Source organism: Bubalus kerabau, chromosome 9 (genome assembly GCF_029407905.1).
Source record: "Bubalus kerabau isolate K-KA32 ecotype Philippines breed swamp buffalo chromosome 9, PCC_UOA_SB_1v2, whole genome shotgun sequence".
In the NCBI taxonomy this organism is placed as follows: Eukaryota; Metazoa; Chordata; class Mammalia; order Artiodactyla; family Bovidae; genus Bubalus; species Bubalus kerabau.
This window is the reverse complement of record NC_073632.1, coordinates 47,241,232-47,269,115: the sequence shown is the minus strand read 5'-3', so window position 1 is coordinate 47,269,115 and position 27,884 is coordinate 47,241,232. Positions and strand designations below refer to the sequence as shown.

Here is a 27,884-nt window from a genome sequence, read left to right as displayed (position 1 = left end):
TCAGTTTTTAGTTATTGCTGGTGGTTTTTTTTAAATTAATTTATTGTTGACTGTGCTAGATCTTTGTTGCTGCGCAAGCTTTTCTCTAATTGTGGTGAGCAGGGGCTACTCTGGTTGCAGTGCTTGGGCTTCTGTTTGCAGTGGCTTCTCTTGTGGAGCACAGACTTCAGGCATGTGGGCTCAGTAGTTGCAGTTCCCAGGCTCTAGAGCACAGGCTCAATAGTTGTGGTATACGGGCTTAGTTGCTCTGTGGTATGTGGGATCTTCCTAGACCAGGGATTGAACTCTGTCTCCTACATTGGCAGGTGGATTCCTTACCACTGAGCCACCAGGGAAGCCCTTGTTTTTAGTTTTTGAAGGAATCTTCATGCTATTTTGCATAGTAGCTGCACCCAACTTACATTCCCAATGGTGTAGGAGGGTTTCTTTTTCTCTACACTCTCTCCAGCATTTGTTATTCATAGACTTTTTATTTTTGCAGGTCACATCATGTGGCATGTGGAATCTTAGTTCCCCAGCCAGGGATGGAACCCATGCCCCCCTGCAGTGGAGGCACAGTCTAAACCACCAGACTACCAGGGAGGTCCCCTAGACTTTTTTATAATAGTCATTTTGCCCGGTGGCTCAGTTGGTAAAGAATCCGCCTACAATGCAGGAGACTAAAGTTCAATCCCTGGGTTGAGAAGATCCCCTGGAGAAGGAAATGGCAACCCACTCCAGGATTCATGCCTGGAGAATTCCATGGACAGAGGAGCCTGGTGGGCTACAGTCCATGGGGTTGCAAGAGTCTGACATGACTTGTGACTAAACCACCACCAACACCACCGCCATTCTGACTTATGTGAGGTGGTACCTTACTGTAGTTTTGATTTGCATTTCTTTAATAATTAGCTATGTTGGGCATCTTTTCATGTGCTTATTGGTCATCTGTATGTCTTCTTTGGAGAAATGAATATTTAGGTCTTCTATCCATTGTTTGGGTTGTTTTTTTGTTGTTATTGAGTAGTATGAACTGTTTGTATATTTTGGAAATTAAGCCCTTATCGGCCTCATTGTTTGCAGATGTTTTCTCCCATTCTATAGGTTGTCTTTTTTCATTTTGTTTATGGTTTCCTTTGTTGTGCAGAAGCTTGTAAGTTTGATTAGATCTTATTTATTTTTGCTTTTATTTGAGTCTTTAAGCCATTTTGCGTTTATTTTTATGTGTGGTGTGAGGTGTGTTCTAACTTCATTGATTTACATCAGCTGTCTGGCTTTCCCAGCACCACTTGCTAAAGAGACTGTCTTGTCTCCCTTGTATATTTTTGCCTCCTTTGTTGAAGATTATTGACCGTGGGTGTGTGGCTTTATTTCTGGGCTCTGTCTTCTGTTCCACTGACGCATAGTCTGCTTTTGTGCCAATACCATGCTGTTTTGATTACTGTAGCTTTGTAGTATTGTCTGGAATGTGGGGCTATGCCTCCTGCTTTATTTATTCTTTTTCTGTAGGATTGCTTAGGCAGTTCTGGATCTTTAGGTCCCATATAGGGACCTAAATTTTATATATAGGTCCCATATAAGTTTTAGGATTATTTGTTTTGGTTCTGTGAAAAATATCGTGGATAATTTGATAGGGATCACATTAAATCTGTAGATTGCTTTGGATGGTATGGCCATTTTAACAATATTAATTCCTCCAATCCGGAGTGTGGGATGTCTTTTCATTTCTTTAAATCGTCTTCAGTTTCCCTTGTCACTGTCTTAATGGTTCTCAGCCTTTAAGTCTTTCACTTGCTTGGGCAGGTTTGTTCCTAAGTTGTTGTTTTTTTTTTGATGTGATAAAAAAGGGATTTTTTTTTCCTTTTACTTTCCCTTTCTGGTATTTCCTTGTTAGTATAAAGAAATGCAGCATGTTTCTGTATGTTAATCTTGTATCCTGCTACTTTGCTGAATTCATCAAGCAGTTCTAATAGTTTTTATGTGGACTCTAGGATTTTCTGTATTTAGTATCATGTCTTCTGCATATAATGACAGTTTTACCCCTTCCCTTCCAGTTTGAGTACCTTTTATTTCAGAGAAGTGCAATTCTTAAAGTTCTTATATTTATGCATTGATTTAATGGAATTTCTTTGGTTTTACAGGAATTTTTTTCAAAGAAGTCAGATTGTTCTTTATTCATGTTTGGCTCCCATAATAAGAAGCGGCCAAATAATCTAGTAATAGGTAAATGTCATTTACTTTTTAAAACTTTTATAGAGTCAGTTCTGTGGCTCAGATTGATGATATTCAGGAGTAACCAGTAAACACTAAGCTAGTTTTTTATTTATCTACCAGTCTGCAGGTAAAGGATGGGCATGTAATATCACATTTGATCAAGTTGTAGAGGTTTTTTGCTATAAAACATATATCCTAAAATCAGTATTAGAGTTAGGAAAAAAAAGTATCATACTTATTCACATAAAGTGACCCTTTCATAATAAATACCTGTGTAATAAACATATTTGAAAATAAACCCTTGCTCTGTATTGAGACTTGGGTTGGCACAGTCAGTGACTCAATGGCAAGCTCATTACCTTCCATGGACTTTTATTTGCTCTTCTGTAAAATAAGGAAGTTTGGCTAAGTGATCTTTTAAGATCCTTTCCAGGACCAAGGTTGTAACAGTTCATTCTAGGTGGAGTTGAAAATTTAAGAAAGAAGGAACATGTCTGGGAGATTAAAGGATAAAAAAAAGAGGCAGATAAGTAGGTGAATATAAGGCAGCTCTTTTGAAAAAATAAATGATTAAAAGAGAATGTGTTTTTTTTCTAGGTCGTATGTATGACTACCATGTGCTGGATATGATTGAATTAGGTATTGAGAAATTTGTCTCCCTTAAAGATATTAAGGTAAGATAAATGATTTTTTTTAAATAAGCATTTTATTTTGCTCTTGGGCAATAGTGACATCTTGTGGTGAAGAGTAAGGATACAGTTTTGTAGCATAAATGAGAAAGAACTTGGTTTTTATGCTGCTGCTGCTGCTGCTAAGTCACTTCAGTCGTGTCCAACTCTGTGTGACCCCATAGACAGCAGCCCACCAGGCTCCCCCATCCCTGGGATCCTCCAGGCAAGAATACTGGAGTGGGCTGCCATTTCCTTCTCCAATGCATGAAAGGGAAAAGTGAAAGTGAAGTCGCTCAGTCGTGTCCGACTCTTCGCGACCCCATGGACTGCAGCCTTCCAGGCTCCTCCGCCCATGGGGTTTTCCAGGCGAGAGTACTGGAGTGGGGTGCCCTCCAGTATGCTCTAAAAACTAAAAAGCACAATTTCATTTTATCTTTAAAAAGAGGAAGATATTTACAGTGTATAACATATATGTAGGCAGTTAGAATTCAGAGTTGTTACTAACTCTCTTTTAGGCCCATAGTAGAAGTGCTATCCTCTCCCTCTGAATTATCATAGCACCTATTTTGTGGAACCTCAGAAATTTCACAGTTTTCAAAGTGAACCCTGTTCTAAACCTGGGAAGCTCTGGGTGATCCTAGAGTATTTTGGCTGCTAGCCATCAAATTGCTAGCTCACTTCTCTCCTTGAGGACTGGCACCTTTGTGTCTCCTTTGTTTGGGATTATGAAATAGAAAGTAGTAAATAGTTTTAGAAAGGCAAAAAAACTGTCCTAATGCAGCTCCTGGATCCAAATTGGGCTTCTGCTCCCTCTGACCTCTGCTCCTGGCTTGATCTTGTCCAGCAAACACAACATTTCACTATGACCTCTTAGCTGCCCTCTAAGGCCAAAATTATTTTCCCTGTTGTATAGATTTGGTGACAGAGGCCAAAGGAATTCCGTTGATGACCTAGGGTCATACCTATAGTAAATGGTACAACTAAGATTAGTATTCAAGGACTTTGGTACTATACTTGATCTTAGCCAACAGGCTGGGGAGCATTAGGACTCAAGAATTTTGAAAGAAAGGATATTGAAGTCTTTTAATGGAAGGTTATGTAATTGTTCTCAGTTTATGGATCTTTGAGGATCTTGGTATAGTTGAAAGAATTATAGCAAATACATAATCACTCCTTTTCCCAGCCTCCCCTAAGAAGAGGACATGCCTTCTAGATTTCCTGTAGATTTAAAAAAGAGCTTTTATCAGATCCCCACTTAATCAGCTACATGAGCCTCCTCAGGTGCAGGGTAGAACAGTGAGATTGGATTTAGAGACAGAACACTTGGGTTTGAGGCCTTTGCTGGTCATTTAGGTGACATTTGTGACCTGACAAATCAGTTATTTCCCTGACCCACAATTGGCAGTCAAGTGTTAAATAGGTGTAACAATGTCAAATGAGATAATATATGTGAAAATATATCAGTGAAAATAATATGTTGAAAAGTATTTTGAAAAATATGTAAACTGTGATGCTTTATTGTGGATGCCATCATTTTATTACAGTTCTCTTTGGGGCTGTGTATGAGTCTCTGGAGATGAGCAGTGCCACTGCTGCTAGTATGGTCACCTGTTAGTGGATGTGAGCGCTGGCTGATGCCTACACGCCAACCCCTCTGGTCTTTATACTTCCCTTCCAAAGCAAAGAAATACCCTGTCACTGTGTAGCTTCTAAACTGGACCACAAAGTCATTACTGTTTGGCAGCCTTCTTCTTAACAAGAACCGTTTAAATTGAGTACTAAATTTTCACTCATGGAACATATCCATAACTATAAAATTCATTAACTGATGAGAATGTGCTTACATTGGCAATCCCTATATAGGCCATTAACCAGTCCCCTTCACTATGACCTGTTATTTGGTTATTATACAAGCTTATATTTCTAGTTTGTTTTGAAGTTGCATGTCTTGTTGCACTTTCTCTCCAGATTTATTTCCTCTTTATTTCTACCTCCTCATTTTAAAGACATCTTTACCAGGCATTTCTTTTCTGACTTGCCCACTTTTATTGCCAAGCTTCATCCTTTTGTTAACGCTTAAGCAACAAGTGATTAGACACTACCAGGAAATAGAATGATTATTCTAGAAACTTGTTTTCTAAGATGATCAAAATTCTAGGGATGGTTATTCTGCATAGAATAAGTCTAAAGAATGAGATGATTTAAAATTTAAGGTTAGTTAGGGCTTCCCCGGTGGCTCAGAAGTTAAAGCGTCTGCCTGCAATACGGGACACCTGGGTTTGATCCCTGGGTTGGGAAGATCTCTTGGAGAAGGAAATGGCAACCCACTCCAGTATTCTTGCCTGGAGAATCCCATGGACGGAGAAACCTGGTAGGCTACAGTCCACAGGGTTGCAAAGAGTCAGACATGACAGAGCGACTTAACTTTCACTAGCTTTTCAGGCACAGATGAACATGGAAGAGTCTGTGGGCCTGGAAGGTCTATTCAGGCCCTCAATCAGACTTAGCCCATCTCCTAAGTAGACAGTTCAGGTTCAGGTTGAAAGCAGAGAATGTCAACAAGAGTGGTCATGGTGAACTGGGAAGCAACAAATGACCTCTGGTCCAATGGCAGAGGGTGTTTGTTTGTTTGTTGTCTGTCACCTCCTATCCCTCAATTTGGAAAATCCTTGATTAGTGTCAGAGTAGAGATATTAGGATCAATGGAAAGCTCAGACCAACAATCATTTTTCTTCCCTAAATTAATCCTTTAGTTAAAGAATTTTTTCTCTTTGGTTTTTGTCTTTTTTTTCACTTTGGTAAAACAAAAATTCACAATTCCTTTTGGTATTGAAAATCTTGAATTAGAGAGATCCCTGGAGGTCCAATTAGGACTCTGAGCTTTCACTGCCGAAGGCCCCAGGTTCAGTCCCAGGTTTGGGAACTAGGATCCCACAAACCATGCAGTGCAACCAAAAAATAAAGAAAAGAAAAAGAAAAGCCAGAACTAGACAAAACACTTTTTGTAGTAAGAGCTTTGATTCTGTTGAGTGAGGACTGCCCATATTTTCTGTAGCTTGTATAACATTGCTTCCCATGTGAATGTTTAGCTGGTAGTTTATTTAGTTTTCATTTTAAAATACAACAAATGACATTTTAAAATACTACAAATGACACAGTAGGAAAAGCATATTGTTACAAATAATTCAAAGAAATTAAATTTATTTCAGCTCTGAAATGTTGGCTGTTAGAGGGATGTGTTTGTTTTCCAGCTTAGCTCTTTATTTTATTCTTTGCATAGAAAGTAGCTTACCTCATTCTTTAATCACTTATTAATTTGATACTAAGAAAGTAGAATGAAAAAAAATATTTTTTAGTATTAAAAAAATGTGTAAATGAAAAAATCCCCACTCTAGTTTTAAGTCTAAAATCAGTATTCATAGGTACTTCCTGGCATTCTGGTAGTTAAGACCGTGCTATCAGTGCAGGGGTCACAGGTTCAATTCTTGATTGGGGAACTAAGATCCCACATGCCTTGCAGTGGGGCCAAGAACGATAAGTAAAATCAGTATTCATAGATAAAGTTTTAGGACAGTTAAGAAAATATGAAAATGGGTTGCTATCAATATTGACTACTTGAAAATCAGCATATAAACAGTTTAGACTTGATAATTATATAATTACATTTTTTTATTTCCTAGAATAGTAAATGTCCTGAGGGAACAAAACCCATGTTAATATTTGCAGGTGATGATTTTGATGTAACAGAAGACTACAGAAGACTAAAAAGTCTTCTTATTGGTAAGTATTTTAATTCTTATTTGCAGGTGAGCTCAAGTAGGCATTCTAAGACTTTTCATTGGTGGTGGCAGTTTGCAGCTTCACTCTGGATAAACAGCTTTTTTCTTTTGATCTCTCTTTTTCCTTTTCATTATTTTGTTTATTCCCCACTAGACAGAGAGAGTTAAAGGGATATTATACTCTATAGATCATTAATTCTTTCTGATAGTGTGGTAACTTTGGTACCAACCTATTTATATGGCATTTTACACTTTACTACATTCTTGCACCCATCTCCTATCATTATTGGCATTATTAAATTTACAAAATTGAAAAGTTCTATTTTAAAGATTATTATACATCATCTACTCCCAATTCAAAAACCTCTGTTAGTTTCTCTTAGTCTGATACACAAGGCGTTTCACACTATGACCCCATATAATTTGCTTTCTTGACCTCCACCAATTTCCTTCCTCCCTTTTCCATTTAAAAACAAAAACCCTCCTAAGGTTGTTTTGTAGGTGACTGATTCTTAGTGAACAATACTCATTCCTAATGTTTTATCTAATGACAACATCCCTTTCTATGTGTTCACAGGTCACTTTCTTGAATTCCAGTATACAGTGTAGTTATTGCCTGAGATTGCTGTTAGATTTACCAGTTTTAAACCACTTTTTCTCTTCTTTGTTGAAAAGCTGGCATTATTGTTCTCTATGATTTCTTTTTTTTTTTTAAGAGGGTATTAAATCTTTTATTGATTACACATGATAATGGATAATACACAAGCTTCATTCCCATCTATAACTTTATCTGGTACCATAATTCAATTTAGATATATTGCATAGGATGTGCCAACAATGATTAATAACCAAAAAAGTAAAACAAACTCCATGACTTTGCACAGGTGGCCCTTTTAATGGTGAACTCCAGGTCACAACACAGTAACTGTCAGTTCAACTACACCAAGGTTCTAAAGATAACAGCTTCTCCACCAAGCAGGTTGTAAATAAATTTCAAATGGAACCTGGCATCACCCTGAAGGAATTCTGACTTCACACTGTTGGGGTAGTTTACCAAAATGGCTTCAGAGTAGACTAACTTTACACAGCACATTAAAAAAAGAAAAAAAAGACATTTATTCAGCGTCATGATCAGACTGTTATATTTAGCAATCAACAGCATGGGTACTAAAAAAAATCTACATTAAAACCCTTTGTTGGAATGCTTTACACTTTCTATAGGACAGAAACTAAAATAACCTGTTATACAATTATTCACAAGTACAGTCCTCGAGTTTTTTGCCCGTACACATGAGTATTGTCTAAAACATGTCTTCTTTGTAGCAGCTAGGCCCTGCCACCACTGTGCTTGGCTGAGTTCACAAATGTGTTGTAACCTGTAGCTTCCCTGTCACTTCTCTGGTTCTCCTCTCCTGCTAAGCTTTGTTTCCTGGCAGTAATTAAAACCTCCCGCCACTGCCATAGCTCCTGCTGCTGCTGGAGTCACCATAGTCACCTTGGTTTCGTGGTTTGGCAAAGTATTGGCCTCCACCACCATAGGGGCCAGAACTTCTGCCTCCAAAGTTTCCTCCTTTCATGGGTCCAAAATTTGAAGATTGATGGTTGTAATTGCCAAAATCATTGTAGCTTCCGCTACCTCCAAAATTGCTTCCATCATTACCAAATCCATTATATCCATCCCCACTGCCACCATATCTGCCACCACCACGGCTGCCACCAAAGCCACCTCGACCACTGAAGTTTCCTCCACAACCAAAGTTGTCATTCCCACCAAAACCATCTCCACGACCGCCACCAAAGTTTCCAGAACCACTTCGACCTCTCTGGCTGAATGAAGCACTAGCCATCTCTTGGTTAGACAGGGCTTTTCTCACTTCACAGTTGTGGCCATTCACAGTGTGGTATTTCTGAATGACAGTCTTGTCTGCGGAGTCAAGGTCATCAAAGAGTACGAAAGCAAAGCCTCTCTTTTTGCCACTGCCTTGGTCAGTCATGATTTCAATCACTTCAATTTTCCCATACTGTTCAAAATGATCTCTCAGGTGATGTTCTTCAGTGTCTTCTTTAATGCCACCAACAAAAATCTTTTTCACAGTTAAGTGAGCACCAAGTCTGTGAGAATCTTCTCTTGAGACGGCCCTCTTTGGTTCCACAACTCTTCGTCCACCTTGTGTGGCCTTGCATTCATGGCCGCATCCACCTCCACCGTGGTGTATGTGACAAACCCGAAGCCTCTGGAGCGCTTGGTGTTTGGATCCCTCGTTACCACACAGTCTGTGAGCGTTCCTCATTGCTCAAAATGGCTCCTCAACTCTCGGTTGTTTCAAAGCTCAATCCTCTGATGAAGAGCTTCCGCAGCTGTTCGGGTTCTTTGGGAGACTCTGATTTAGACATGATGGCAGTGGAGGCAGGGAAGACTTCAACGAAAGCTCTCTATGATTTCTTAAAGGTTACTAATACTTAATACTCTGTGATCACATCTCCACAGATGTATTCTAACTCTGAAAAGTAATTTAGTTTATCCCTAGAGATACTCTTTTGATACTCATTGGAATTTTCTTAAGTTTAAATAATGTGTTCAATTTGAGCTTTTCTTGTATCATTGTTACAAGCTATGCCTTAACTTTTTTGGTTGCCCTTCTTTTGGGTTTTTACATTACTTTGCCCTAGATCACTTTGAAAAGTTGCTTGGATATATTTTATAAATAAATTAAATATATGCTCTTTACAAGTCTGAGCCAACCGAAGAAGGTTTGTGGGCGGACACATTGCTTTCATGTTACTTTATTGGAATTACTTATGGTCCTGTCAGGAATACAATTTTCAGGACTTCTCATTTCTCTTATTAATAATGGCTATTTTTGAAAAACTAAGTATTTCTATTACCTCCTTAATCCTTATTAAAGCTCTTGAGTTTGGTAACATTTCAATATACAGATGGGAAGATGGAGGCTCAGAGAGGTTAAGTGTTATTAAGTAGGTGAGGCAGAATCAAAACCCAAAGTTTGTGCTTTCTGCTTCTGCTCTTCATACTGCCCATGGTAAATAATACCTTTGCAGAGTCTTTACTTTAGGTTCTTACCTCTGTTTTCCATGGATTTAAAAAAAAACCATACATGGAAGACAAGGACCAATATTTCTTTGAATATTACATATTTGGGAACATCAGGGAACTTTTCTTTTTAGCCAAGATTTCTAGTACTTATATTGCATTCGCCCAGATTTCCAGCTTTTCTCTCCTTGTTCTTATGTTTAATTACTATTAATGAGAGAAGTACTTATAATTTGTTAGAAACGGAGGTTTGTTGCTTTTGTTTAAATGGTTATCTTCTTATTTTGTGCTTCCACTAGATGGCAGGAATAACCACATAATGCAGTGATGAGCAATAGGGAGTAAAAACCACAAAGGCATAGGGAAAGAAGAAATACAGGTAGAGGGATAGTAAGATTGTCACTTAGAGTTGAGTTTTTAATATAAATAAGAAAGTTGCAGATTTGCAACCTGGTTGGTGTTGTGTGTTCAAATGTAGAGCAGTAGGTAAAGAGAATTTATCAGGGGCTTTTCTCCTGTTAGGAAGTTCTGTTTTTGTTTGTAATTGGCCAGAAAGAAAAGTTAACTTCAGTATTTTCATGCCAGGTATCTATTTTGCTCATTCTGAATTTTGCTTCTCTTTTGCTTCCTTAAAATATGTTATAAGTGTGAGTGAGTGAAAGTTGCTCAGTCATGTTCGACTCTTTGTGACCCCATGGACTATCCAGTCCATGGAATTCTCCGGGCCAGAATATTGAAGTGGGGAGCCTTTCCCTTCTCCAGGGGACCTTCCCAACCCAGGGATCAAACCCAGGTCTCCCACATTGTAGGCGGATTCTTTACCAGCTGAGCCACAAGGGAAGCCCTAAATATTATATAGATTTGTAGTTAATCTTAGTGGGTCCTGCTTTTCTATTCAGTCCATCCTGTTTTTTTTTTTAAATTTTGGTTACACTGTGTGGCCTGTGGGATCTTAGTTTCCCAACCAGAATGAGGGATTGAACCCAGGCCATGGCAGTTAAAGGGCCTAGTCCTAACCACTAGACTATCAGGGAACTCCCAGTCCATCCTTATTTTTATGGTTACGTTTAAGTGTGACTACTCCTTATATGGGGCTTCCCAGGTGGCTCAGTGGTAAAGAATCCACCTGCCAAGCAGGAGATGTGGGTTCCATTCCTGGGTGCAGAGATCCCTTGGAGAAGGGAATGGCAACCCACTCCAGTATTCTTGCCTGGGAAATCCCATGGACAGAGGAGCCTGGTGGGCTACAGTCCCTGGAGTCTCGAAAGAGTCAGATATGACTTAGTGACTAAAACAACAAAGTAAACAACTTCTTGTATGTAAAGATGATAATGAATCAAGTAATAGGTTAGTTTTAATTAGTGTTCCTTTAAAGTCTATTGTAAATCTAATTACCTCAGTTACTTTTTTTCTTCTTTGCCTTTGTCTGTGTTAGTGGCCATATCTACATCTATGGTCGTTGTTTTATTTTAACCTTCTCATTTCCTAATTCTTATTCTACTTTAGTGTATATATCAGATCAGATCAGATCAGTCGCTCAGTCGTGTCCGACTCTTTGCGACCCCGTGAATCGCAGCACGCCAGGCCTCCCTGTCCATCACCAACTCCCGGAGTTCACTCAGACTCACGTCCATCGAGTCAGTGATGCCATCCAGCCATCTCATCCTCTGGCGTCCCCTTCTCCTCTTGCCCCCAATCCCTCCCAGCATCAGAGTCTTTTCCAATGAGTCAACTCTTCGCATGAGGTGGCCAAAGTACTGGAGTTTCAGCTTTAGCATCATTCCTTCCAAAGAAATCCCAGGGCTGATCTCCTTCAGAATGGACTGGTTGGATCTCCTTGCAGTCCAAGGGACTCTCAAGAGTCTTCTCCAACACCACAGTTCAAAAGCATCAATTCTTCGGCACTCAGCCTTCTTCACGGTCCAACTCTCACATCCATACATGACCACAGGACAAACCATAGCCTTGACTAGATGAACCTTTGTTGGCAAAGTAGTCTCTGCTTTTGAATATGCTATCTAGGTTGGTCATAACTTTCCTTCCAAGGAGTAAGCGTCTTTGAATTTCATGGCTGCAGTCACCATCTGCAGTGATTTTGGAGCACCCAAAAATAAAGTCTGACACTGTTTCCACTGTTTCCCCATCTATTTCCCATGAAGAGATGGGACCGGATGCCATGATCTTCGTTTTCTGAATGTTGAGCTTTAAGCCAACTTTTTCACTCTCCACTTTCACTTTCATCAAGAGGCTTTTTAGTTCCTCTTCACTTTCTGCCATAAGGGTGGTGTCATCTGCATATCTGAGGTTATTGATATTTCTCCCAGCAATCTTGATTCCAGTTTGTGTTTCTTCCAGTCCAGCGTTTCTCATGATGTACTCTGCATAGAAGTTAAATAAGCAGGGTGACAATATACAGCCTTGACGAACTCCTTTTCCTATTTGGAACCAGTCTGTTGTTCCATGTCCAGTTCTAACTGTTGCTTCCTGACCTGCATACAAATTTCTCAAGAGGCAGATCAGGTGGTCTGGTATTCCCATCTCTTTCAGAATTTTCCACAGTTTATTGTGATTCACACAGTCAAAGGCTTTGGCATAGTCAATAAAGCAGAAATAGATGTTTTTCTGGAACTCTCTTGCTTTTTCTATGATCCAACGGATGTTGGCAATTTGATCTCTGGTTCCTCTGCCTTTTCTAAAACCAGCTTGAACATCAGGAAGTTCATGGTTCACATATTACTGAAGCCTGGCTTGGAGAATTTTGAGCATTACTAGCGTGTGAGATGAGTGCAGTTGTGCGGTAGTTTGAGCATATAATAATGAAAATAACTACCATAGATTAGGTTAGATAGTTTATTAAATGTAATCCTTTCTACACCTTTTACAAAGGTAATTCTATGAGTCTGCTCAGGCTGCCATAACAAAATACCATAGACTGACTGGGTAGCTTATAAACAATAGAAATTTATTTTCTCACAGTTCTAAGAGTCCAGGTTTCTGCTGAGGACTCTCTTGCTGGCTTTTTGCTATGTGCTCACAAGGCTTTTCCTTGGGGAGGAAGGGAAGGAGGGAGAAGAGGAAAGAGAGGTTGAAGTTTTCTAGTGTCTCCTCTTTTCAAAACACTAACCCTATGGGATCAGACCCATCCTTATGACATACGTCATTTCACCTGAATTGTTTCCATAGAGGCCTCATTTCCAAATGTAACTACACTAGAAATTAAGCAAACACTTGATTCATTATGGTAATATTATTCCCATGTCGTGGATGAAGAAATTGAGACCAGTTTACTTTTGTGCAGAGTGAAGAGGTAATAAGTGGCAGAATCAGGATCTGATCTGATCTCTGACTGCAAATCTGGTATTTCTCATCAACACTGTGGTCAACCTGCTGTGCCCTTTTCCAGTGTTTTCACTCATGGACACAGTCACACTTAAGGTGTTACTTTTGTTTAGAATTGATCCATTGAAAAAATTTTCAAACTGGGGCTTTTCTTCTGACTCGAACTGATTTGTCTCCTACCCCCTTACTTCTGTTTAAGCAAGTTTTTATTCTGGCTAAACAGAACTAAGGTGTTAGAAGACAAATTGGTGGCTCAGACAGTAAAGAATTTGCCTGCAATGCAGGAGACCTGGGTTTGATCCCTGGAGAAGGAAGTGACAACCCACTCCAGTATTCTTTACTGGGGGATTCCATGGACAAAGGAGCCTGGTGGGCTACTGTGCATGTGGTCACAAAGAGTCAGACACGACTGAGTGAGTAACACCTTCTTTCACTTTAGGAAACTCAGCAGGGGCCATGGGACTGGAAAAGGTTAGCTTTCATTCCACTCTCAGATTTTTCAAACTACTGTACAGTTGTGCTCATTTCACATCCTAGCAAGGTTATGCTCAAAATCCTTCAAGCTAGGTAGGCTTCAGCAGTACATGAACTGAGAACTTCCAGATGTACATGCTGGGTTTAGAAAAGGCAAAGATCAAATTGCCAACATTTGTTGGACCATAGAGAAAGCAAGGGAATTCCAGAAAAACATCTACTTCTGCTTCATTGACTATGGTGAAAGCCTTTGACTGTGTGGATCACAACACACTGTGGAAATTCTTAAAAGAAATGGGACTACCAAACCACCTTATTGGTCTGAGAAACCTGTATGCATGTCAAGAAGCAACAGTTAGAACCGGACATGAAACAACTGTTTGACTATTTGGGTCTTTTGCGTTTCCATACACATTTAAAAATTGTTTTAGTTCTTTGCCATTGGTAATTTGATAGGAATCCAATTGCATTGGAATCTATAGAGAATTATGGTCATTTTAACGTAATTCTTCCAGCTCATGAACAGTGTGTCTTTCCATGTGTTTGTCATCTTCAGTTTCTTTCATCTGTTGTCTTACAGTTTTCCAAGTATAGGTCTTTTACCTTCCTAAGTAGGTTTTTTCCTAGGTATTTTATTCTTTTTGACATGATTGTTAATGGGATTGTTTCCTTAATTTCTCTGCTAGTGTGCTGTTAAGTGTATAGAAATGCAACAGATTTCTGTGTATATTCATTGATAAGCTCTAGTAGATATTTGGTGGCATCTTTATGATTTTCTTTGTATAGTATCCTGTCATCTGCAAACAGTGATTTCTTTTAAAGAGCAGAAGTTTTAAATTTTTGTGAAATCTACTTTATCCATTTTTTCCTTTAATGGTATGTTTATGCAGTGTTTTGTTTAAGAAACCTTTGCTTATCTCAAGGCTGCAAAGACTTTTTTCATATATATGTGCATATATATAATTTGTTATAATTTATATTATATATATTGTTGAAGTCATATCTTACATTTAGAGTTATGATCCATTTTGAGTTAATTTTTGTGTATGGTGTGAGCTAAGGGTAATGTTCTTAAAACTTGCTACCTCATTTCATTTTTTCTTTCTTTCTTAAAATCTTATGGATAAACACATGCCTGTATGGTTTGCATTGCAAAAGCTGTTTCAGGGGAGACTGAAATTTACATATCTTGTTCTCCAGAATGACTCTGACTTCAGTAATGCTGCCACAACAGTGAGTGGGGCTTTATTAACTTGGCCACTGAAAGAGTCGGGGTTTGGTAAAATTATGAGAAAGTTTCTCATTATTCTGATCAAATTTTAGATCAGAATTTTAAAAGTATATTTGGTTTATAAAAGTATCCCTGAGGAATATTTGTTTGGGGTAGTAAGGAAAGGTGTTATGTACATGTGTTGGCATGCTTATGTCTGTTTTATATACATTAGCAATGTGATTTTCTCTTAGTTATCCATAAGAAGGAAAAGGCAAACTACAAAAGATATGTATGTCCATGCACATGGAGATTATTCCCATCTTATGAGCTAATGGGAAGATGGAGGAAAAGTGCTGGGTAGCTGCAATTGGGACAGAATATGAGATATTTCCTGTTCATGACATCATCTGTCTTGTGGCAGCTCTTCCTAAGTAATTAAGTTGGATGACTTTTTATGCATGACCTTGCCTCAGCTGAATGTTATTTGTATGTTTCCATTTAGCTTCCTTCAGGTTCGGTCTTCTTATGTGTAGAATGAGGTGACCAAACTTCACTAATGTATTTTCCAAACTTTTTTCATTCATGTGTCATCTTTATAACTTTAGCCATGTCCATGTAGTATCCATAGTGTTGTTCACTGGATATTTTTCTTTATATTGATTTCTCTTTTTAAAAAGAAATTGTATGTTCCTACTCTATATGTAAAATGGTATATAATAACATAAATAATGCATTATAGATTATATCTGCCTGTATATCATTTAAAATTGTCTCATGTGCCACTTGGGTGTTACTACCACTCTGAGAAAACAACCTACTCTCTTATCTTGGTGGTTCTTTTCTGTCTTGAACACTTTAGGTTGCTTTTCTTTGCTCATATAGTTGAGATTCTTTGTTGACATTTTCTTGGTGGCCTCCACCATATAAAAAACACTAGTTCAATTTAATAGTCAAAGTTTGAATAGCCATATTTATAGACCTTTGCTATATTAACCTATCTATCTTAGTAGATTAAAATTTTATATCTTGTTTTACATTTTCTAAAAAATTAATAATCATAGTAAACATGATATACTCTTGTGCTGAGCATTGGTTTAGAAGAACTTCAAAACTGAAAAATTATTAGGTTGGTACAAAATTGTGGTTTCAGACCGTGAATTTTAAATCTTTATAAGTAGCTCAAACACATCTTTATTAATCAAAATAAGAACCATTACAATCAATACATTTTTGCTATCAAAAAATAAGTTTGTTTATTTTTGTAGCATAAAAATCTGTGCTTTGGGAGTCAACTTCTTGGAAAGCATTTTTTGCATTGTTCTGCTGGTTGTGGAAGCATTTTCCCTGCAAAAAGTTGTCAAGATGCTTGAAGAAGTAGTATTCGATTGGCGAGAGGTCATGAATATGCTGGATGAGGCAGAACTTTGTAATGCAGTTTGTGCAACTTTTGAAACATTGATTGGCGACGTGTAGTTAGGTGTTGTCTGCAGAAGAATTGGGCCCTTTCTGTTGACCCATGCCAGCTGCAGGCATTGCAGTTTTCAGTGTACCTCATTGATTTGCTGACATACTTTTCAGATGTAATGGTTTCACCAGAACTCAGAAAAGCTGTAGTGGAGCAGACTGGCAGCACCAGACAGTGACCATGACCTTTTTGGTGCCAGTTTGGCTTTGGGAAGTGCTTTAGAGTTTCTTGTCCAGCCATTGAGCTGGTCGTCACCAATTGTCATGTAAAATCCACTTTTTTTGCTGGTCACAATCCGATTGAGAAATGTTTCAGTTGTTGCATAGAGTAAGAGAAAATGACACTTCAAAATGACAATTTTTTTGATTTCCGGTCAGTTCACAAGGCACACACTTACAGAGCTTTTTCACCTTTCCAATTTGCTCCAAATGCTGAATGACCCTAGAATGGTTGATGTTGAGTTTTTTGGCAACTTCTCGTATAGTTGTAAGAGGATCAGCTTCGATGATGCTCTCAACTGGTCATTGTCAACTTCCGATGGCCGACCACTATGCTCCTCACCTTCAAGGTTATTGTCTCCTTTGCAAAACTTCTTGAACCACTCTTGCACTGTACGTTGGTTAGCAGTTCCTGGGCCAAATACATTGTTGATGTTGTGAGCTGTCTCCGCTACTTTATGACCCCTTTTGAACTCGGATAAGAAAGTCCCTCAAATTTGCTTTTTGTCTAACATCATCTCCATAGTCTAGGATAAATATAAAATAAACAGCAATAGTAAATCATAAGCAGAAAACCATAAAGCAGGAAATTCACATTAAAATGATACATAGTATAACCACATTTATTTAGAATGTATTCCAATATCAAACACCAAGTTTCAACAATGCAAAAACTGCAGTTATTTTGGCACCAACCTAATACATGGCTCAGTGAACTAAACACAGAAATATAGTCATGAGATTAAATGATAGAAGGATGGGACCATCACATTTTTCAGGGATCAGTTTTGTGCTACTTACCTTTTTTAGATAAGACATTAAAGAGTTCCATTTATTTAGAATGCAGCTAATTTGTAACTGAATTTTAAAGGTATGTTGGTCTTAAAAAAAATTTTTTTTAACGACCTAATGTGTGCTTTAGATTTCTTCAGAGGCCCCACGGTATCAAATATCCGCCTGGCTGGTTTAGAGTATGTTCTACACTTCACTGCACTGAATGGGAAGATTTACTTTCGAAGCTATAAGTAAGTGCATTTACATGTTTTTATTAATCATCAAGGTTAGCATTTTAGTGTGACTATTTAATAGAGCTCAAACTGAGAATTGGTGTCTGACCAGAAGTTTGGAGAGTTTGCAAAATTGGAGAGTTTGCAAATTTGGAGAGTTTGCAAAATAGCAGTGACAATTCTGTGCTGATCCTCAGGTCTGTCACTCCCCTGCTAACTTCTGCCTCTCGGAAATCCTGCTTTTCCAGGACTCTGGAGCCTCAAACACTTTGTCTGAGCTCAAAACATGTATTCAGTCTTGACTTGCCCTACTTTTATGCAGTATTTCCTTATTTTTCTTGACTGGACTTAGAGCACCAAGCTACAAGTCTTAAGCCGGCTAAAGCAAATCTCAAAACCCTGAGTTTAAAAAATGGAGTCTGATGGGAATAAGAACATTTAATGACTAGATTCATTTTACCTTCATTCTCCAGCCCAGGCCTTCTACCTTACCCCCAACACAATATAAATATAAATCCGAACAAGCTGATTTTGTTTTCATTAAAAATCTAATGACATATTACAACTGAGCCTTTTGAGATAAGCATGACTTTTTCCCCCCGTATTTAAAATAAAGTTCTAGTGCTGATGATGGAGCCCACACTTTCCTAAAGAACACATTGACTCCCACAGACTGCCTGTACACTGACATCAGAGTGTTGTCTGTTTTACACTGTGCCGTGGTAGTGCAGCCTGAGTGCTGACAGCCCGGGGTTGGCGGTGTCTTCTGTGCAAGTGTGCTATTTGTGCAACTATCTGTGGACTTCAGCATTTCGTCCATGGTTTTAATTTTGTTTTTGTCATAATGGAATACCTGATTGACCAGCTTGTGTCCAGTGAACATCTAAATGAACTAAATGTTCACCTGGTTTTGTTTTTGGTCAGTAATTTCCATCTTTTTTTCAAGTGTGTATGGAGTCAGAGATATTCAGTTCTTTTCACCCCATGAATGGTACCCCTATTTCTGTTTTTCTTTTTTTTTTTCCTTATAATTAGTTGAGATTGAAAGCCCTTGTAGTCTGTTGTTTGAACTTCCAAACTTGGTTTTGGGACTTTTAAGAACTAAAAGCCTAACTAAACTATTTATGATATTTTGACTCCACTTATTCTAGTGTAAATAGAATGCTAGATTTTGAGTAAAAAGAATAGATATGCAACAAGCAATGAAGGTTTACTGTATAGCACAGAAAACTATAGTCAATATCTTGTGATAACCTATAATAGAAAATAATTTCAAAGATGTTGTGTATATGTATAACTGAATCACCTTGCTGTGTACCTGAAACATTGTAAGTCAACTGTACTTCAATAAAAAAAATATATATATATTTGCCTGGTGGCTCAGATGGTAAAGCATCTGCCTACAATGTGGGAGACCCGGGTTCAATCCCTGGGTCGGGAAGATCTCCTGGAGAAGGAAATGGCAACCCACTCTAGTATTCTTGCCTGGAAAATCCCATGGACAGAGGAACCTGTAGGCTACAGTCCATGGGGTCACAAAGAGTTGGACACGACTGAGCAACTTCACTTTCATATATTAAGAAAAATATATATATAAAATAGGTGACTCCTATTTATAGAGCAAGAAATAAAAGATGAAAAATCACTAACATAAAATCTTTTTGAAAACTTACGTTAAACAGGGAGACCCTGGGAATACAATGGAACTAAAATGTAAAGATAAAAATCTTTGAGAAAGAGAAATGGATAGTAACAATAATCTAAAACTCTTTCATGGTGAACAGTTTCAAAGAAAGTATTCTCTTATGTCAGAACTTACATTTAGTGAGATTTTCCTGGCGGTTCAGTGGTTAAGACTCTGTGCTTCCAATGCTGGGTATGTAGGTTCAAGCCCTGGTTGGGGAAATAAGATCTCACATGCTGCATGGCACAACCATAAGTCTTTGGTTTTTTATTTTAAATTGTGTTTAGTGAAAAGAAAGATTAATTTGTAAAAAGAAAGAAAGAAATATAAAGAAAACAAAGCAAAATGGACAGAAAATTAGCAAATCAGACTTAAGAACAAGGATAAATTGACAGTGTAACTATAAATAACCATCCATCCACTTACTTTAAGAAGTATTTTATTATTGTTAAAATCACTGTTAGTATGACATCTCCCATAAAAAAAAACACACACACATTTGAATTTTAAAAATTAGAAACCCTGCTGTAAAATTTTAATCCCAGGTTTTCATATCTATATCCCCTAATACCTGTTAGCTGTTGACTTGAAATAGAAAATGGACAGTATGATTGAGAGCAAGCTGCTAGTGGGAGAATCCCTTGATGTGAATTAGCTTAGCTTCCTAGGGCTGTGCTGTGCTTAGGAGAGAAAGAGATGGTCCCTGGAATGATCATCAACTCTGAGCCTAGTGACCTGGCTCTGTGGTGAAGACCACAGAACGTGGTCAGGTCACCTCTCAGGGCTTCTGTTTTTTCTTTGCAAAGTGTAGTGATACCATTTAGGTAATTCTGAGGTACCTCTGGGATGGATAATTCTTTTTTCAGAGGGAGAGAGGTGCAGACAGAGGTAGGAATGTGCCAGAAAAGAGTTTCTGTCCTCGTGTGGCTTCTCAGGATTCTCACAGGCTGCTCTTGGGTGTCCTGCCCTCTTCCAGCCAGCCCTTAGGCAAAGTTAAGGTGATAGTTAATGTGTGTATGCAGTCACTCGGTCGTATCCCACTCTGCGACCCCATTGACTGTAGCTCGCCAGGCTCCTCTGTCCATGGAATTTTCCAGATAGGAATACTTCAGTGGGTTGCCATTTCCTACCCCAGGGGACTTCCCGACCCTGGGATCAAACCTGAGTCTCCTGTGTTAGCAGGCAGATTTTTTACCACTGCACCATGGGGGGAGCCCCAATAGTTAATATTGACACGTATTAATTTGTGAAGATGAGTAAGGATTATAAAATGGTTTTGTGCTTTTTGGATGAAAAGAACTGTGAGTATGAAATTACATTAATAGAAATTTTGACCTGACCTTTTGGGGAAATAAATCATAGTGTTACTGGCATCTTCCTGTATATCCTGTAATAATTAATTCCTTGGAGAATTTTGTTCACTATAGGGCCAGAACTGTTAGTATGAAACAGAAGATCTTTAATAACTGCCATGTATGCCTTTGCCATGGCATCGGGTAGGTTTTATGGGGAGAAATATGCAGAACAGGAAGTATTAGCATACCTTAAAAAGCAAACAACATTCTGGGCAGGGAGTTTAAGTACTGAAAACAGAATGTCAACAGAAGAGAGGGATGTGAAAGGGAGGAAAATAAGGAAATTACAATTTAAACAAGAGGGTAATGCCAGTCTTTCTCAAGAAATAGGCAAATCATGCATAAATATATATAGAAATTACCGATTAACATGTCTAATAGCCTAAACCCATCTGAGAGGGAAGGAACTGGGTTCTGTTTGTCTTTGTGTCCCTGCATCATGTACCATGTAGTCTCCCAGAACTGAAAGTCACGTTTGATTTAGAGCTTATAGGGAAACAAAAAACAGAGCTTGAGGTTAGGATCTGAGATGGAGATTTACATGGGGTGTAAATATTCTGGGCAGTAGTAGGTATTTGACTGGAGATACAAAAGCCTGGAATCAAAATGTCTGCTTTAAAAACAAGTGCATTGTTTATGATGGCATTGAGGGTAAAGGAAATGGTTTTAATTTTATTTTTTAAGAATTGATATTTAATAGAGTTTTCATGTATTTTCCTTAGTATGATCACAAAAATCCTTTATAAATCTCTTAATACATTTCCTCTGAGAAAGTGTAAATAGATGGTTGTTTGGTTTTTTTTAAAGATTAACATTTAATGATTTTAGATTCTAGATTTCATGATTAAATTGTTAATAAAAAGAAAAGATGATAGCTCTATCATGAGAAACCATATGCAGAGAACTGAAAGCTGGAGTAAGTTTCCTTCTATTTCTATCAAGTAGAAATAGAATAATAAGCATACTCAATGAAGTGATTAAGATCATCCACACATACTGTCTAGTATGGCACTATAATTAATTCATCAGTAAGTAGCAACATATATAGTTATGTGTAGTTACATGGAAACAATCTTATTAACTTTCTATACTGCTCAAAAGATTACTCTGTTGGGAGGACACTTGCATAAATAAAAAGGTCTTTGGGTAATCTGACTCCATCAGGCATGCCATGAACTGTTCTGGATTCACAGGTTTTCCATTTACCTGAAATTAGCATTTTAAGTGGAGAAGGAAATGGCAACCCACTCCAGTATTCTTGCCTGGAGAATCCCGTGGACAGAAGAGCCTAGTGGGCTGCTGTTCATAGGTTCGCACAGAGTCAGACACGACTGAAGCGACTTAGCATGCATGCATGCACTGGAGAAAGAAATGGCAATCCACTCCAGTATTCTTGCCTGGAGAATCCCAGGGACAGAGGAGCCTGATGGGCTGCCGTCTATGGGGTCATACAGAATCGGACACGACTGAAGCGACTTAGCAGCAGCAGCAGCGTTTTAAGTGGCAGAAATTTTTTTCATTTAAATTTTATGTATGTGATTTCCTTGATTTCTTAAGTTAATCTACTGAACACAAAATATTAATCAAGATTTAGTCTTTTTTTTTTTTTTTTTCATTTCTTTTGTTGGCTGCTCCGCTTGGCATGCAGGGATCTTAGTTCCCCATCCAGAGAGTGAACTCATGCTCCCTGCAGTGGAAGTGTGGAGTGCTAACCACTGGTCCACCAGGGAATTCCCAAGATTTAGTCTTGATATGAGTTCAGCCTGATAAATACAGTTTATTTGAGGTATGAAAGATGTAAAGGCGATTGCAGAATAAAAGATAAAAACCTGTGATATAAAAGAGTCACATGGTCACTGCCCCTGTATGCTTTGAGTGAAATATTAAGGACAATGGCATGATGTCAGCCATCTTCAGCTCCTAAAAATGTTTTCCCCTACAGCAGGCCAGAGACAGGCCTTCTCTCAGGTCTCTTCTCCCAGAGCCCCTGTGAGGAGAGTGGGTTAAGGGCCCTTGTTTAAGCTCTTCTTTTCCCCTGTGCTTGCTCCCTTCAAACCCCATACTAACATTTATTTTATCTTTTAATGTTTGTATGTTTTTGTTTGTTTAACATTTCTGCTCTTTACATATCCTAGGCTCTGGGGTTTTTTGTTTCGTTTTTCATTTTTGCCTTGTTTAATTGAGTGTGAACTACCGTGTCTGATATAGCGTACCTATCACTGTGGCTCTTCCAGAAGCCGGTAAAAGCACTTCCTGTAAGTGGACTGTATTGGTTGGTTGTCTTCATGTGACGCAGGACTTTTAATAAGGTTTTACCCATTTCACTCCTGCTTCCTGATATTTGCTTGTTCCTGGGTATTACTTACTCTGCTTTCCTCTTCTGTTCTTTCTTTTCTCTGTGTCACTTGTTACTTCTTTCTCATTCTGGCTTTTATGTGAAAAGGCTCACCTTTTCTGAACATTATTATTTAGTCCTTTTCTGTGTGGAGATCTGGTTACCGTAACAAATTTGAGTCTTTCAGCACAAATAACCTTCAAGTCTTTGAGCATTTCTTACGATGTCACTCCCCAAAAAAGGATTAAATGAATCTCCCTTCTTCCCCCCACTGTATTCCTCTTACGCTTTCGGATCCAAGGTTATTTATACATGTGGTATCCAGAAAGTCATGGTTTTCTTATGTTCATTCCAATCTATAGAAATCAGTGTCTGTGCTTTGGAGAAAAGTTGATTCTGAATGGGACTTAGAGAAATAAGAATTTGTTAATTATGTAAATATAATGTCTTAAAGATCCGCTTAAAATTTTTTATATAATTATATAAACCTTAAATAAAGAAATCAAATTAAAGATTCCACTTCTTAGGAGGACTATCTGTATATAAAGTATTAAAATTAGGCTTTCCAAACATTTTGTTATTTTATGGAACTATAATTCTCTAGAACAAAAATATTTGGAGGAGTGGGACTTTGATTATCAAAGTCAAAGCAACATTTCTTTTTGCTATTTCATAAAGGTTGCTGTTGAAGAAATCTGGCTGTAGAACACCACGGATTGAATTGGAAGAGATGGGACCCTCGTTGGATTTGGTTCTGAGGCGGACACACCTGGCATCAGATGACCTTTATAAATTATCTATGAAAATGCCCAAAGCCCTGAAGGTACATGACTTGCAGATTGGTGCCATGTTTATTTGTATATTCCTCTCTTCTTTCCAAAAAGGATTTGTAGCATATTATATTAAAGGACATATATAAACAGATCAATATAATAGATAAAATTAGACTTTCAGAGCCAAAGAAAAGAAGGAAGAAGCAAACAAGCCAATCATAAAGGATAATAAAATTGTAGAAACCAAGCATCAAGTGTTGCCAAGCACTTCCTGGTAGCCAAGACTGCCAGTTTTCAGCAAAAATAGGTCTCATTTTGGGCATTGTGAAAATGTAGTTTCAAGCATAGATGTATAACCCATACTTCCATAAAATGTGTTTTGACTTTTGAATGGTTTTAAAAAGCAAGTAGAAATGGCATCTCTGGAATGCCAGTAAAGATTTGAAATGATAGTCACAATCCTTAAGCTAAACGAAAGAACTTCTCTCGGTGCATGACAATGATTATTAGAGTAGTCTCTTAGGTTGCTTCTCAGTGTGATCTGATAATTTACCTGGGAATTGTAGAAATGCAGAATCTCAGATTCTACCCTAGTCCTACTGAATTATAATTTGCATTTTTAACAAGATCTCCAAGTGATCTGCATATATCTAAGTTTGCAAAGAAAGGACCTATAGGACTATAGATTGCATATCATTGAAAGGTGCTCACTAATGGAAGTTGTTAAATGATAGTTGTTATACACTAGGTTTTTATCAGTTCAGAATAGTAGACTCAACTGTTTTTTCATATATTACTGTTTCTTAGCCAAAGAAGAAGAAAAATATCTCTCATGATACTTTTGGTACAACTTACGGAAGAATTCATATGCAAAAGCAAGACCTAAGCAAACTACAAACCAGGAAAATGAAGGGGCTGAAGAAGCGACCTGCAGAAAGGAAAGCAGAAGATGAGGAGAACAAATCAAAGAGAATTAAAAAGAATTGATGGAATTTAGCCAATAGCTGCATTTTTATTGTAGTCTTAAGAGAATTATGAAGCATCCATTGTTTCAGAGTTTCTTATAAGATTTTATTGTATATTTTTGTAACTTGATAATTTACCTAAGCTATATATATTATATACATTATGAACAGTAACATGCTAATATTAGGTTGAAAGTTACAATCTTACTGTAGGTATTATACCCAGGTATGCCGTTTTCTTTCTATGATGTGACATTACCCTCTGCCCACCCCCTACAATGTCCCATGTCTCATTGGGTAGGTAAGTGAGGAAGGATCTCTAGAACAACCAGTGGTATTTTAGAGAATTTTGAGTTAAACCTTAGATAAAGGGAGGAAGTCATGCAAAGTATAAATGTTCCAAAGTAACTGTATACATGCTCAGTGTGAGCTGCCTGGAAACTTTGACCCCATCTCCCAGCATATACCTACAACCTGACTTTGCTGTTCTGCCTAAAATTCTACCAGATTCATTTTGAGATTTTAAGTTTTATGTCTTAGAACATAAATCTCTGAGATGTCCACTACCTGACATATTACCTTATTTTGATTATTTTAATTTCAAGAGATTCTGCTACTAAATGGAGCCTTATCCATCTTCTCAGAGAGAAAAGAAGTTTTGCTAAGGGTCAAAGTGATAAAAGAGGGAATGGTAAGTTAAGGCACAGGACATTTGAGGGTACCAGGTAGCCCTAGGTAAAGGGCACACGAAGGCCCTGGGTGTTTACATACTGAGTAGGAGTAAGTCAAAGCCAAACAGCTTGTTTTGAAATTTTCTTTAAGACTGGCCCTGTGCCTAGAAAAATGGCAAAAGGCTTTCTACTTCCTATTCTTAGTATTGCAAACTTGTTTTCCCTAAATGTAAATTTTCGTTTCCTTGATTGAGTCCCTGGCAAAGAGGCTTCTTTACACAACCCAATTATGCTGTACAAGAAGAAACATACATAAACCATGGTATGTTATATGAAGTAGAAATGCTTTTGTTTTCAATTCCATGTCAAGGAGCTTCTCCATGTCTTTATGTGTGCATGCATTTATGTGAGTTTGCTGACACTAAGCAAAAGCTGGAATCTCAGTTTTACCTTATCCTTTCTCTTTTGTAAACCCATTCCTTAGCCTTCTCTCTCCCCATCACTTTGCAGATGGCTGATAGTCTCCTCTTAAAAAGGAGGGCGTTAGTATCACTTAGGTGCACTTGTTGCTTGATTATACATTGTTTTTCTTTCTTTTTAGCTTCTCATTACAGAACACAGGTTCTAGGCACACAGGCTTCAGTAGTTGCAGCACTCAGGCTTAATAGTTGTGGCACATGAGCTTGGTTGCTCCAAAGCACGTGGAATCTTCCCAGACCAGGGATCAAACCTGTGTCCCTTACATTGGCAGATGGATTCTTAGCCACTACGCCATCAGGGAAGTCCTTGATTATAAATTTAACCAAGACTACATAATTTTAGACCTGAAAAAAGAAAAGTGAAAGTGAAAGTCACTCAGTTGTGTCCGACTTTGCAACCCCATGGACTGTACAGTCCATGGAATTCTCCAGGTCAGAATACTGGAGTGAGTAGCCTTTCCCTTCTCCAGGAGATCTAGACCTGAGGTAGGCAGATTATGTCTAAATGGAGAGAGAGAGTTAAATTAAAATGATTCATGTCCTGCCATCTGCAAGTAGATGGACAATAGTTGGGGAGAAAGGGAGTCATGAAAGGAGCATCAGTAATGATAGGCATATAGTCCTTGCCCAGCACTTGACCCCTGACAGGTCCAGCTAACACTGATGAAGATAGTGATTCAGGAGGCAAAGCAATGGGCCCTTTTCACCAGTCACTTACAAGAAGGACCCTCTGCCATATTGAATGGCTGTTAGTATAACTGATGCTATCAGCGCCTCCTGTCCTTCAACTGACCCTACCTAGGGCTGTACTGTGTAGTAAATCTCTGTTGTCAAGGGCTTTGTAGTGAATAGATACTGTTTAGTGATCATTAGGTCCAGGTGGCCTCTGCACTCTATTATTGTTAGGCTCCAAACAATAATGAAGACCTTGGCTGACGTATTCCCAGTACCCAAGAGACTAGTTACCCGTTCATAAATCTTGACTTTGGAACGCACTTCCTGTTTTCCAAGCATGTACCCTCGTACCCTAGGTTAACTATAAAAATCTCCAGTGGCAGCTGCAAATGTTTCCGGATGTCATCCATCCCATCCTACCGTAAACTACCCTATAATCTGATCGCTTGGTTGTATGAAGTGTCCTGCCTCATTTTTTGGTCTCAAGATATTTTCTCAGTTTGGTGGGCATGTTTTGTTCCTTCTGTCCAATAACACCTTGACTCCTCTCCATCAGGAAGACCTACCTCAGCATTTCAACCAATCAATGTAAAGATCACCACATTTTCTGCAGATGTGAGGTCTTAAAGTGTTTGTTGTTTTAATCAGTAACCTTCAGAGGTAGTGAAGGACAGGGAAGCCTGTCATGCTGCAGTCCATGGGGTTGTCAAGAGTTGGATACAATTTAGCTACTGAACAGCAACAAACAGTACAAGCTTTTGTTTGCTGTGCAGTTTTTTCGTCTTTGAATCTTCTTCATAAGAGAATACTACATAGTATTACTGAAATCTAACTCAAAGACTTTTTGTTGTAGTTGTCAACTATCTGGAACTCTTGATTCACCATTTATATGGTTTTTGTGGGAAGTGCATTTTAATTTCCATTTGTCCTTGAACTTTAGAACACAATATACATTAATTGGAGAATATGTATCCATTTCAGTAAAGGTGGTAAGTTGTCTGTCCTAAGTTTTACTTAAATTTGGTTTTTAATAGATGAGGAAAGCAGATTATTATTATTTTTTTAATACAAAACTTGTATATTTTCTAGGATACTAATATTAATACCAAGGTATATACACAATTTCATGAAGTTTGATTCCTTTTTATAACTTAAATGCTATTTATTTTCTTGGTATTGAACATGATCCAAAGTAGAGGTGTTATTACCCAAATCAATAAAGGAAGCGGGTAGAGGCGAACTTAGCCCAAGTCAGTTTTCAGTTATCTAGCTTCTTCTGATCTCTTCTTCCTTTCATTTATATTTTTACCCATTTCTCCTCTCCCCCACCCGAAGGTGAGGCCAGGAAAGGATTCACAAAAGTTTTAAAATGGAAGAAGTTAAAATCACAAACCACTGCTAAATTTGACCAAGAAGAGAAGGTTTGTTTTTTAATGAAATTTCAATATCAGTACTTTGTCCATTATGAAATTAAGAGCCTACAAAAATACACAGTATTTATTATTATCCTAATGAACTTTTAATGGATCATAGAAA

General features: G+C 38.1%; 1 protein-coding gene and 1 pseudogene across 5 annotated transcripts in view; one reads left to right on the top strand and one right to left on the bottom strand.

Annotated features, from left to right (window-relative positions):
- The window catches only part of RPF2 (ribosome production factor 2 homolog), a 37,737-nt gene extending 12,200 nt beyond the window's left edge, over window positions 1–25,537 (top strand). For 4 of the 5 annotated variants that reach the window (XM_055535198.1, XM_055535195.1, XM_055535194.1 and 1 more), the window contains 6 exons: window positions 2,121–2,202; window positions 2,791–2,867; window positions 6,545–6,644; window positions 17,327–17,429; window positions 23,464–23,608; window positions 24,366–25,537. In XM_055535198.1, the coding sequence (XP_055391173.1) occupies window positions 2,121–2,202; window positions 2,791–2,867; window positions 6,545–6,644; window positions 17,327–17,429; window positions 23,464–23,608; window positions 24,366–24,545 (687 nt within the window). In that variant the 3' untranslated portion in view covers window positions 24,546–25,537. The remainder of the gene's footprint in view (window positions 1–2,120; window positions 2,203–2,790; window positions 2,868–6,544; window positions 6,645–17,326; window positions 17,430–23,463; window positions 23,609–24,365) is intronic. The other variant, XM_055535196.1, reaches the window with a different exon arrangement.
- Window positions 8,083–9,037, bottom strand: LOC129619810 (heterogeneous nuclear ribonucleoprotein A1-like; annotated as a pseudogene).
- Window positions 25,538–27,884: the final 2,347 nt, after the last annotated feature.